This window comes from Rhea americana, unplaced genomic scaffold (genome assembly GCF_003343005.1).
Source record: "Rhea americana isolate MKP2758 unplaced genomic scaffold, rheAme1 scaffold_417, whole genome shotgun sequence".
NCBI classification, from domain to species: Eukaryota; Metazoa; Chordata; class Aves; order Rheiformes; family Rheidae; genus Rhea; species Rhea americana.
The window spans coordinates 42,182-54,597 of NW_028186554.1; the positions used below are offsets into that span (position 1 = coordinate 42,182).

Consider the following 12,416-nt stretch of genomic DNA (forward strand, 5'->3'; position numbering starts at 1 on the left):
GAGTTTTTGGAGTGGTGATCACTCACTTATTTTGATGTCTAACAGTGAATCCAGTAGAGTATCAAATTTAACTCTTGTGAGTTGATAGGGAAGGGAAGAAGTAGTGGAAAACAGTATATTCCAATTTAATCAAATACAAAATGCATTAAAAACCTATTTCCAATCAGTGTAGGCAGCAGAGTGACCTAAGGGTTATCAAGGAAGAGTGTTTCCCATCACAGCACGTTGGTTTAGCTCTCTAAGCATCCCTTTTAAAAGAAATTATTAATCTTGCTGTCTTCCCGTACTTACCAGGAATAGGCTTAGGACATAGTTAATACCCCACTATTTTTTTTGAAAAATATCCGTAAAACCAAATATTGTCATTTTGAAAACTAGATTTGTTACTTCAGTTCTTTTTGTAAATTAACTGTACTGATTAGCCTTGCAGCTGGCTCATTCTGCATGGTAACTTCTGTACCATAAAGGCTAAGAATCTCCTAAATGAATTTGGGCAGGAGGGCAGAAATCAAATTTTGGCTGTTGATATCTTTCAGATAACTTCTCAGAGATACTTCAGTGACAATATTATTTACCTGTGTGTTTCCAAAATAGTGGTCTTGACTAACAATTAATTTTATTTTTATTTTATTTGTATTTATTATTTACATGCAGAGAAGGTATTATACAGGCCTGGCAGTATCACTTCTCTGTAGTGAAAAACCTTTAGATTTTTGCTTGGACTCTTCCCTAATGATCGTAAAATACGAATTTTGACAGTTCTGATTTTGTGTTTTTAGCAGGTAATTGCTGCCATGGAAACACAACTGTCTAATGGACCAACATGCAATAACACAGCCAATGGTTCAACTGCCATAAACAATTGCTCGTCACCAGTTGATTCAGGGAATGCAGAAGACAGCAAGACCAATTTAATAGTCAACTACCTTCCGCAGAACATGACACAGGAGGAGCTGAAGAGTTTGTTCGGCAGCATTGGTGAGATAGAATCCTGCAAGCTTGTGAGAGACAAAATAACAGGTATGTTGGTGCTGCGATTTTTTACATTTATTTGTCTTCCCTCTCTAGTATTGAACTTTCAGCTGTATCATAGTTTTCTAACTCATAGAGTAAAGGCAGAAAAATAAATGAGGATGTCGCTAGGCTGAAGGAATTTAGCTGTGTCACAATCTTGATTATACGCCAAAAAAATGAAGCATTTGTATCTGCGTTTCATCCAGGTTTGTATATGACTACTATAAATGCTAACAGGGCCTTTAAATCCTTAGGGCTAAACATTCTCAATCTTTAGAAAGAAGACTGAGATGTAGAAAAGCAGATAAACGAAAACTCAAGCAAACCTTTTGTTGTTAACTCTTGTATAGTTAACTCCATTGGAACTATGACTTTAGTTTTGTATCTGCTAGGGCTAACAAACTTTCTGAAGGATGGGAATTAAAACTGCTTTGGGGAAAAGGGTGGCTTTCTGGGTAAAACAGTTTTTGCACTGCAGCATTTATGGCAGTTTTCTTGAGAATACACACTTAAGTAATATGTGAGGTCTGAGATTACAAATGCGGACTGCAGAATGAGAAGCAGTACACCATGTCTTGTATTAGCACTTTATTTTAACAGCTGTTGCACAGGTCACTTGTGCACATCATTTCAACTAGTCGTTTAAATTTGCAAGGATTATCAGCAGGAAACCTATACTTAAATAGAGTGAAAGAGTGAATGGCAAAGTTTGGCTTGTATCTCACTTCCAGTTTTCTCTTCTTCAAGCTTTGTCCCATTAAAAATCTATATATATCTTACATTGACATTAGTTATTAGCTGTGTACAGGAACATTGACTTGGGTCCTTTATACCTTAGCTTGGTGCAGTCTTCCGATATCAGCTTTGAAGAACACGTCATTATGTTCTTGGTTGCAGCTTCTGAATGTGCTATTTCTTCTGTGTTTAAAAATGTTCTTCCTCAAGGCTCCCTATATGTTCTTCATGTTTTGATCTAAGAGAAAAGACTTCTCTTGTACAGAAAAGTAGTTGCAGAATATAGGCATTTTTCACATGCTAAATCTTATTGTGATTCAGTGTTCCTAGATCAACAACCCTGAGTAGGAAGATATAAACTACAGTTTTTAGGTATTGTATGGAGCTTCAGTGTCTTTCAGTTCTGTTCATGTTGGTGGAATGGATGTATTGCAGAGCTGTGTTCCCAACAGAGCACAAGAAATACCAAATACTGAAGATTAAAAAGCCTTCAGGCAGCTTCAGTACAGATCTCTTCTCCTTAGTTTGCAGCATTTGCTTTCTTCTCTTATCTTGAGTACTTGTTTTTCTAGTGTGGTTGTATGAAGCTCTACCAGCTTTGTCTGCATTGGTGCTAGCACTGCTGTGTTACTGGTGGAAGGGTAATACTTAAGCGGAAATAGGTCAGGACAAAGGTAGTGGGGGAATATTTCCCCATTGTTCTGTTCGACTATTTCTGCATTTGCCTACGGTTAGCAGAGTGAAATATGTTAGCAACTCTTCTCCTAAGCTGACCATCTAATCTGCTGCATAGTGAGAAAAACTTCTGCTTCAACTTGTAACTATTTGCATATCACAAATACTTTAGTTGCCAGGATTCACTGACATGCACTGCTCGASTACAAATACTTGACACTTGAGTATTTTTCACAAGCAATTTTTTTGAGGACGCTTTTTTCTTTCATTGTTCTTTCTCTGCCCCTTGAAGACAAGAGTTGTAATGCTGTGTGATCACTTTTACTTGTGTTTTGGTGTGAGTGTACCCTGTTCCACATAAAGGGGATGTTTGGTATTGCTCGCTCATGATTCTATGTCTTGGCTGTTCTAATCTGTAGACAGTTTTTGTCAAATTACACTTCTGTATTCCTAGGCACAAGTTGGATTCAGGTCTCACTGCCTGACCACCTCCAGTTTAACTCTGCACAGTACCTGTGAAAATACGTGTTGCCAATTTTATTTATTTATTTTAACATTCCCAAAGAGAAGTAGCTGTACTTGTCTGCTCCCAAGATTGCAAGAATGGGATTCAGTTGAAGTCTTGGTCTCTTCTACTGACTGTACTATACATACAGCTTTTACTTTGAAAAGGAATTTCCTTCAAACACGGTATCTTGCTTAAAGGAGGGACTAATGCCTGTTTTTCTTTAAAGGGTGCTGCCAAAATGGATCTGTCTGTCCTAGTGGATTCAGTAGGCCACACTTCATGGCTTTCTTTTTTCAGTTAGTGATTAGTAAAGTCCTATAGACCTTTTCTGAGGTAAGGACCATGTAGTGATACAGACTACATGGTAGCTAAGAGGCTATGTAAGGCCCACAATTGATCTTAACTTCCTTCCTATTTAATAGTTTCTGATTTTGATGCTTTTTAATGAAGGCTTTTTTTTTTTCTTGCCCATTGAAACTTAAGGACCAGCACTGTTCTCTGTAGCAGATGGTTTACTTTTAAGATATTGGCTAGGGGGAATTGGAGCCAGGTACTTCGTGGCTTAGATTTAACCAGCATTATTGCCTTCGTTACCAAAACCACTGCCTCTAGTTCTTCTGAGCTGACACTGGACTCTAAGAAACCTCATGATAGTGTCTGCTTTTCACTACAGGGAGTATTGAATGTGCTTGACTATGTCAGACAAACTAGACTAGATGCGGCATATTGCTGTCTTCAGCTAAAAGCTGATTCAAACAGAAAATGAGGCTTTCTTCTCTGAAGATAAGGAATATTCAAAGCAAAAGATTTTTCCTTAATTGTTTCCTGTCTCTTTGTAACCGGCACTTCATCAGGGCCAGTGGGCATCAATCAGTTTGTGTAATGGCTAATCAAGGTGTTTAACTCCTTATCTTGGAAATCTGAGTCTATATATTTAGCATTCTTTATTAAGGTTGTCCTTACTAAACCATTGAATGTTTTTCCCAACTAAAGATTGCTTGAGGCACACAAAGATGGCCTCAAGGCCTTAATGATAAATATTCAAATTGCACACATCCTCCTTACATGATATTTTGATGTTTGGAGAAGCTCATCTTTCTTCTCAATGCCAAAAGACTCCTCCTCTGAAAATGGAGTAAGATTTAACATCAGATCCCTCATTTGAAGATGCAGTGTTTTCTCTGAAGCATAAAGTGATGCCTAAGAAGGATCCTTAAGTTAAATTACACTCGTTAGTAGTTTTCTCTTACAGAGAGAGAAGCAGTGTTTCCTCTTTATCAGACAGCAGCCCCTGAGCTTTCAGGAGCGTATGTTCAGCTGTCTGCAAACACACTGCATCTTTTTTTTTTTTTTTTCTTTTTCCCAAAAGGTGTCAGTGTGTGTGTGACTGAGAAATACTTGACCTCATAACTGCATTGGGAGCAATACTTCTAATTTCAGAAGCCAGAAGCAAGATTACCTTGTGTAAGTGGATGCTGGGGAGAAAGAGCTCTAGGTTTAGTCCTACTCTTCCTATTAATCTTCAGGTCTTACAGGGAGAGTGCTTGGGGAGCAAGTTCCCCCCCTCCTTTTTTTTTTCCCTCTAGAAGTCTAGAACCAGGGGATTGTTACCAGACTTTGCATGACTTTTGGGGTTCTTTACTGTTTTAACACCGGAACTGAGGAACTAAGGTATTCATCTTGAGCTGCTGTAAGTTAATACTTACCAAATACCTTCAATCAATGAAAAGCTAGAAGGAGCATAGAAATTGAAATACGTATTTGTATAGACTAAACCACAGAATGAGACCTGAAGCAGTAAAGCATTGGTCTACCTTTGTTTAATTCAGGTTGCTCTACGTCACTACTGGATGCATCATCTGGCCACAATCTCCTTTCTTCAGGAAGTAAGACTTTGTGTAAAACATCTCAGAATGAAGAACACTTTTTTTTTAAGCAGATAAGACAACTCCAGTACAGAAGCAGTTCTAGGGAGTTTGGTATTATCTGCATGAGTGAATGAGAAACCCAAACAGTTCACAAAAAAGCATTAATCGACAACCAGGAACAAGTTCTTTAGCAATGAAATGTTCTCTGAAGACAAGAAGTGTCTTGTCCATATAGGCAGGCAGTGGATTCAAGGCCTGCTACATTCTGGATCACTAGTGCGGTATGTTGAAACTCAGAGGAAACCAAAGGAGGAAACGAACATCTTGCCCCAAATTATTGCTAGAAGCATCCTGTGAGCTTTAACTGAATTATCCCCCATTTTCACCACTGGAGTAGGTTCAGGGCTGTGTTTTAAGAGTACCACAGTTCCTTAAAGCTGTCTATGTATTTCAGGGTTCTTTCAAGTTAAGCCTCAGGGCCTCCCTGTCCCTGGAAAACCTGTTGGAGGAAAGGGAGGCAGTCTGTAGTTAGCTCTTCATTCCATGTGGGCAGTCTGAAGCTTTGTTTATTAAGGGCTGTATTGGCAATTTAAGCAGAGACTTTTTCCAGGAAGGGAAACTTACTTGAATGGTATCCTAATTTCAACCGATAGTTACAATTCTTTGCAATGTGTTGTCTATGTAAAGTTTGTATCCCTTATCCCTGCTTATATAATGGTTTGTTTGTGAAGGAGGTAAAGAGCTGAAATGCAGAAAAGATGGATACACTTCTTTCCCTCCTAGTCATCTCAGAGCATGCAATGTAAAGGTCAACTTGCTGTTGAGGCGCCTCTTCTAGCTGAAGTAGAAAATACTTGCTCAGCTAATGGGCAGACCCTGGCAATCTTCTCAGCAGGAATTGTAACCATYTGTTTACCGCTCTGTTTTATTGAAGGAGGAGAAATTAAACCGTGATGCTAATCAAGATTGTAAGATGTACTGTACATTAGTCTGTTTGGAGAACCCACCAGCAAAAGCAGCATCTGAGAAGTGAAGAATGAGTTATCACCTATCATCACTTGCAAACCAAATAATTTATCTGAAATAATCATCTTGCACGAATATTTTGGGGTCCAAGTAAAATCTTAAATGCTTCTGACTTAATTCATGCGTATTTCCAAGGTGCAGATATGTTAAGTACATGGTACAAAACTACCAGATAACTATTTTTAGTTCTGCAATGAATGGGGGACCATGGTCTCTACAAAGCAGCAACTGAATTCTTACCAGCCGCAAATGCGTTCTATTCTACACTCTCCCTTTACTTTTAATGAAGTCTTAATTATCAAACTGCTTTCTAGCTTGCATCTCTATAACAAGTTGTGCATGTCCATCCTTTGGTTTAATCATTAGAAGCCTAAACTCTCTGATACTCTGATCTATTCAGCAGCTGTTTACAAATGCAAGAGATGGTGATAGCTGTCATTTAACACTTACCTTAATATGGCCAACTGGATTAATTTTATAGTGTGACTTTTCTGAAACTTGAATAGCCAAAATGGCAATGAATGTGGTGGTATTATGAAAAGGAAGACTGCACTTCCTAATGCCAGCTCTTTTTTGAACTGAAGTGGGAAATCAGTTCTGTATCTGGAAAATAAATGTTTAGTTTTAGCATAGTAGAAGACCCTGCATGACTTGAGGCATTTGCTTTTTCATCACTTTCCCAGGAGTGCTTGAGAAGTTGTCACCTTTCCGCATGGTCTTTAGAGGACTCWCTCTCATTTCTGAGAGCTGTTCTGAGAACAGCTGAAATCAGACTTCATGAATTTGAGAGAAAATCTTTGTTTTCTGAGCTTCAAAGAGCCTGTTGTGGTTCTCTGATTGCAGTAATGCATGTGCYTAGAAATTTCACAATCTCTTTATCTAAAAGAAAATTTGTTTGTTGACAAGACAGTTTTACCTGCCTCTCTTGGTAGAGCATGTATGAACTAGTAACACCACATATATGAGGATATTGTAAGCTTGCAGTTCAGTGTGCAAGCCTGTGTTACCTGTAAGACATGACAGGATATATTTAGAGATTAGCCTAAAATAGTGTTTCACAGCAATAGACTTGTATAGCTGAAATTAAGTATTGTTAATAGCTGCTTTCATCTAGTACAATGAGGCACTTTTTTCTATGTAGTACTGTAGTACATAATACATACTGTTTTTATTGACATGTTGGCTTCTTCCAGATCAGAGGGTAGGCTTACTTCAGGACATTCTCACCAGTACCTGGGCTTGTTCTGCAGACTTCATTGCATAGAATGACTGTTAAATTTACATGCTGGCTGGAAGCCTGATCTTCCTGTGCACCTTCCTTCAAAAATCAGTGTTACCACTTGGCTGATGACCAGTGACTATCTGTGGTGGAAAACAGATGGAAGGGGGAAGAATCGTATTTCTTTCTTCTCTCTCTTTACTCCAGTCTAGAAACAATTGTAGWCTGTCTTGTCTTGTTTAATTCTGCATATTTCTGCATATTGGTCTCGTTTAATTCTGCAGCTTGCCCTCTACAGATGCAAATTTCCCACATACTCAGAATTGTTGTCCTGTTACTGTTCTGTCAGTCATAGTTTAGATGTAAAATGCAGTACAGAAATCAGCAGGTGCCTAGAACTACAGTTTTGAGATAATGCCTGCGAGTTGAATGTTTCCAGAAAATTGATGCAGCTGTAGCCAGTATGCTTGGACTTAATGTTTGTACAGAAATAGTTTTTAATTGTTAATACTGAAATGTCTCGTGCGTGTTCTGTGTTGTTTTCCTTGAAGAGCCATGGTAACAAGTGCAGAGGATTCTGCAGCAGAAAATAGCAAACTTGTGTTGAATTAGAAATGGTGATCTTGTCTGAGGAGTTGAGCTTTATCCCATTAAGTATTACTGCAATAGTAGTTCCAGTAATATTGGTCATAATTCAGTGTATGCTCCATGTACATATGTGATCAGGAGAGTGATCAGAGTCTAACGAGAAATACTTGGGATAAAGCTTTACTGCAGCCTGCCCAAACAGTTGTTTGAGGCTGTGAAATAGAAGAGGGTTTTCCTGTTTTTTTTTTTTTTGTGAGGGGAAGGATGCTGTATTTGAGCAGAGCATGACTAGAAAATTGGTCTTGCAGAGACCAGGCCAAACAACTCCTGATTTGGGCATTGGTGTGGACCAAAGGTACTGCCTGGGAGACTGGGTCTTGCCAGCAGGATACCTTGAGTAGGTGTGAAATTGGCAATAAAAATAAAATAACTTTATATTCATATGTATGACAAAACAGACTGCTCGGTCTGTTCTTTTTGGAGCAGCTTGCTTAAGGAATTTCAAATATGGTTTTGGGGAGGGTAGAGGAATGGGGGGTTGCTGTTAACACTAGCTTTTTAATTTTCAAGCTACTTCATGTTTTGAAGTCTGCAACTGTTAAAAATGCAGATTCTGATGTGGCACAGGGACTTGGTGTTTTGAAGCAAGAGGAAGGTTTAACAGCAAAGAGTTGGACTGTTAGCTGGTGATTGGAATAATGTTCATTTGTATGGATTGCAGGGATAAACTTGAACATGTTTGTCTTTCAAACAAACCTGATGTATGGATCCAGAGTGGTGTTGGTGGAAAATTTTCAAATGTGTTAATATCTTATGTCACAGTGTCTTTTCTCTGCTTGGGAGCATTGCTGTTTAATGTCGCCAGAAAGGATATAATGGAATTTACTGTGTTTTTTCATAGTAAAATGCATAACTTAACTGCATTTCGTGTATCGTCTGAAAGTGATTCATGCAGACAGGTAGCGACAAAGTAACTTATTATATGCTGTTCAAGATAGTGTTTTTGTCTTTTGCTCTTCCGAAAATATCCACTTTTTCAGGCACATACTGTTTTCAGAAAATTTTAGACTTTCAGAAGTTTCTAGGCTGCATTTTTTTCCTTCAAATAAAAGAGTAACTAAAAATGGTTTGACCTCATGTCTGCAGAGACTGTTTTGGAGCTCTATTACTACTTAATGAGCTCTTAGTATTGACATTGATGTGAAAACTATTTTTAAAGTGGTTAAACTGTTTATTCAACAGTATTTTAATGTGATTTAATGAGTTGATCTCAGGATACATAGTATAAGCACACACTTAAAAGTGCTTTAAAACAGGAACATTTTTAAGACTAAATGCAGTTAGGAATGCTTTCTGAATGTAATGAATCAAAATGTCCATCTTGATGAATCATTTTTTCTCAGCAAGCACTGTGCTTTTTTATGAGATTAATGCAATATACGTATTTTCTCTGGCACTCTCCTGCAGACAAAGATTAAAATTTACTGTCATCAAAATGAGGTGGTTTACGAGAACCCCAAGGCAGCGTTGCAGTGTTCGAACTACCAGCACTCCTACTGATATCAGATACTCTTGGGTGCTTTTAGCAGTGATAGTGTTCTTTGTTCACATCTTTGAAATCCTCAGGTTATGTACGTGGCATGTTTTATCAATCCAAATGCTTCCTGTTAGGTGCTTCTAGGTATATTACGGGTGTGCTTTGAAATACCCTAGTGATTCTAGGTCAGTTCTTGTGAATAAATGTTAATTATGATGTAACTACTATGTTTTAGGAGACCTCAAGTAATCACTTTGTGGGTATCTGAAATGTTTTTAAGCCACTATGGCTTTTCAGTGTGTGAGACTAGTGCCAGGTATTTCTAATAGTTCAGACTTTTGTTTTGGTGAAGTCTGGCATGCTGTGGCTAGCATTGTTACAAGCTTTTTTGGAAATGGGTATCCTTAGAGAAAGCAAGTACGTACTTTTCATCGCTACAAGCAGATATGGTAAATAAGCTTGTAAGATTTCCTTTTGCAGATGGTCCTAACAGGCTTGTGGTCAGCCCATTGTGTACTGAAGCAGCTGGTGTATCATCTTATAGAAGCAAGAATCTGAGCTTTCCTTAAATWAATATTTTTATACTTAATTTACTGTATGGAAGCATTAGCTCTACATTTAATACATCGTGATGTACTAAGACAGCTGGCAGCTCTTACACCGCAAGTGTTTCAGGTGACATTGTGTTCCTCTACATAGCTGTAGGACAGGGACTTACTATACTGTTGTTCAGATTTTTTTGTCTCTGTGGAGTATGCCAAGTGTGAATTGAAGTGATAGAAAGCTCTAGAAGTCAAGAAAAGAAGAAAATAGTGTGAGCCTCTGTTTTTTTTGTCATCATTTAATCTACATGACAAAGGAAAATAGCTGATACAAATACAACTGAAATCTTGGATTTCATTTTAAGGTTTATTTGAGATCCCTTTTGCATTTGATCACTTTTATGAAAATTGTTAGAGTCAAAGGCATGGTTACGTTCAAGGGTTTCTACGTTTTATTGATAACTGCTTCAGCCACTTTTTTTTTTTTTGAGATCCTGAGCAGAACTATGACCAAAACAGAAGGACTAAGAGGACTTGGAATTTACCTACTTTTCTGTCTAAGTGTCCAGTTATACTGAAAATGAAAGTTGCTTTATTCCTGCTCTCTGGTACCACTCCCTCCTTCATATAGATTCATATTGCTTCATATAGATTAAGCAGCAGCCCTCCTGAGATGCATTTGAGGTCTAATGTTGCTTCATAATGGTTATCTATAGCAAGATGTGGATGTGTTTTTGTTTTTTTTTCTTGTTGTTTTTCCTGTTTATTTGCTCCCTTGCCCCTTATGTGCGACTAATGCTCTACTTTCTTCCAGATGAATTTGGCTGTGTTCCCATAGAGCTTACTTCATGGCTTGAACCTGATATACATTTTTTTTCCTCCTCATATCTTGTGCGTATTTGCTAACTGCAATGATAGATGGCTTTGTTTTCTACTGTCTGCTACTCCAGATTAGTGGTTATTCTTGCATGTTAATTACTACTATTAAAATCAAAAGAAGTGTACTTCCCTTTGAGCTATTGGGAGGACACAACTTTATTACAAGTTAGCGTAATTAAATTCTGTCCCTAGCCTGAATATTAGTATTTTTGTAAGAAATGCCAGTAATTTGATGACTATTTTTCAGTCAGCAAAAACACATTGAAAGCCATACTACAGGTAACTACTGCAGAATGTCTTTAAAAAATTTTTAGAAAACAAACTTCTGATTCTGACACCTTTCAGGATCTATTTGTCTTTCAAAACTCTGCAGCTAAGTAGCAAATAAGAGCCTAAAATGAAAGGCGGGGGGGGGGGGGAGAGGTTAAAAGAACATCCAGTATTCAACAACAATATATCTTAATGTTAAGAATGGAAAGGATTTTTTGCTCAAAACTGCTGTATTTTTACTTGTATGCACAAATGCTTTCACAGTTCTGCCTCCCTTTATTTAAAGTTACTAGAAGCTAGAACAGGACAAAACATGCATTTTTTGACTTGTCATGCTTCTTGCCAGGAGCAAGTCCTCTCTAGGACTCATTACCACTAGCAATGGTAAAGACTAAGGTAAGATGGTAAGGTAGCTGATTTAGCAAATTCTGAGGTCTGTTTTTAATCTTAACACAGTGGTTTCCAGTTGCATCACAAGCCCCTTTGTAAGCAAGCATGCTTCTTAGGCCAGTCACTTTAATTTCAAGCAGTCCATATTTTTCTTACCAGTCCTGTTTATGAACCCAAGAGAATCAGTAATAGGAAAGACTATCAGTATTCAGACTTTTTTAGTGGCCGTAAAGAAATATTTTAGTATTTTGCTTGTGTGCAGAGGCATATATGTTTTCCACATACATTTGTGGCTTCCAAATGTTCTACAGGTTTGTTTTTCAGGTCATTATCTCCTTGTTTGGATGTAGTGTGTCTATGAGTAACCCTCAGTTAACTTTTTTCCCCTCCTCCCCTTCCCTGGCTTGCTGAACTTCTTGTTAAGGTTTATGAAAACCTCAGTATCTACTACATCCTCTCTTATGAGTACTACTGTTGCCTACTCTGGCGGAAATACAAAACTATCACTTCATTTTTGTACCTGATATCGACAAGCCATAAAAAGCTTCCAGGAAAAATAGCTTATGCTGGTGAAGTAGCAGGTGATGGTGTTAGTCACTTATACATGAAAAGCCATTTGAGGTATAAGGCAAGAGAATGGTGCTAAGTTGGTGGGAGAATTGAACCCCTCTGAGATTAAACTTAAATTTCTCTTACCTAAAAACTTGGATTTATACCTCTAGTAATTGCTGCTTAATTATGGATTTAGTCTTAGTGTATGGCAGAATAAACTATTTGTTGAGTACTTTGGCCAGTACTTCATCCTTCAGTCTTTCTGATTTAAAATTTTCCAGATTAGGAGCAAGAATTGGGCTTGGGGAAAAGTGGCACTGAAGTATGAAAATTAAAATCTAGTAGCGAACTTTATGCAAATGTATTTGATAACTGGTGTATATGTGTATCGGTAAATAAAAGCCATCTACTTAAAATACAAGCAAACTGCTATTTAAATGGGAATTGCTCAGTGAATCATGCTGTTCCTTAAATTTTGCTGAAGCTGATTTTGAAGTGCAGTTCAGGTCTTGCAATGTGAAGTTGAAAGGACWGAAATGTAAATTATTAGTGTTAAAAGTAAATGGTAAGCAAGCAGTGCTAGTATTCTGTCCTAATTCCTTTAGTTTCTTTC

The 12,416-nt window shown here is 37.7% G+C and overlaps 1 protein-coding gene across 1 annotated transcript in view; it reads left to right on the forward strand.

Annotated features, from left to right (window-relative positions):
• Positions 1 to 785: 785 nt before the first annotated feature.
• ELAVL2 (ELAV like RNA binding protein 2) overlaps positions 786 to 12,416 on the forward strand; it is a 47,431-nt gene continuing 35,800 nt past the window's right edge. Inside the window, exon 1 of the mRNA XM_085314944.1 lies at positions 786 to 1,020. Coding sequence (XP_085171070.1) covers positions 795 to 1,020 — 226 coding nt within the window. The 5' untranslated portion in view covers positions 786 to 794. The remainder of the gene's footprint in view (positions 1,021 to 12,416) is intronic.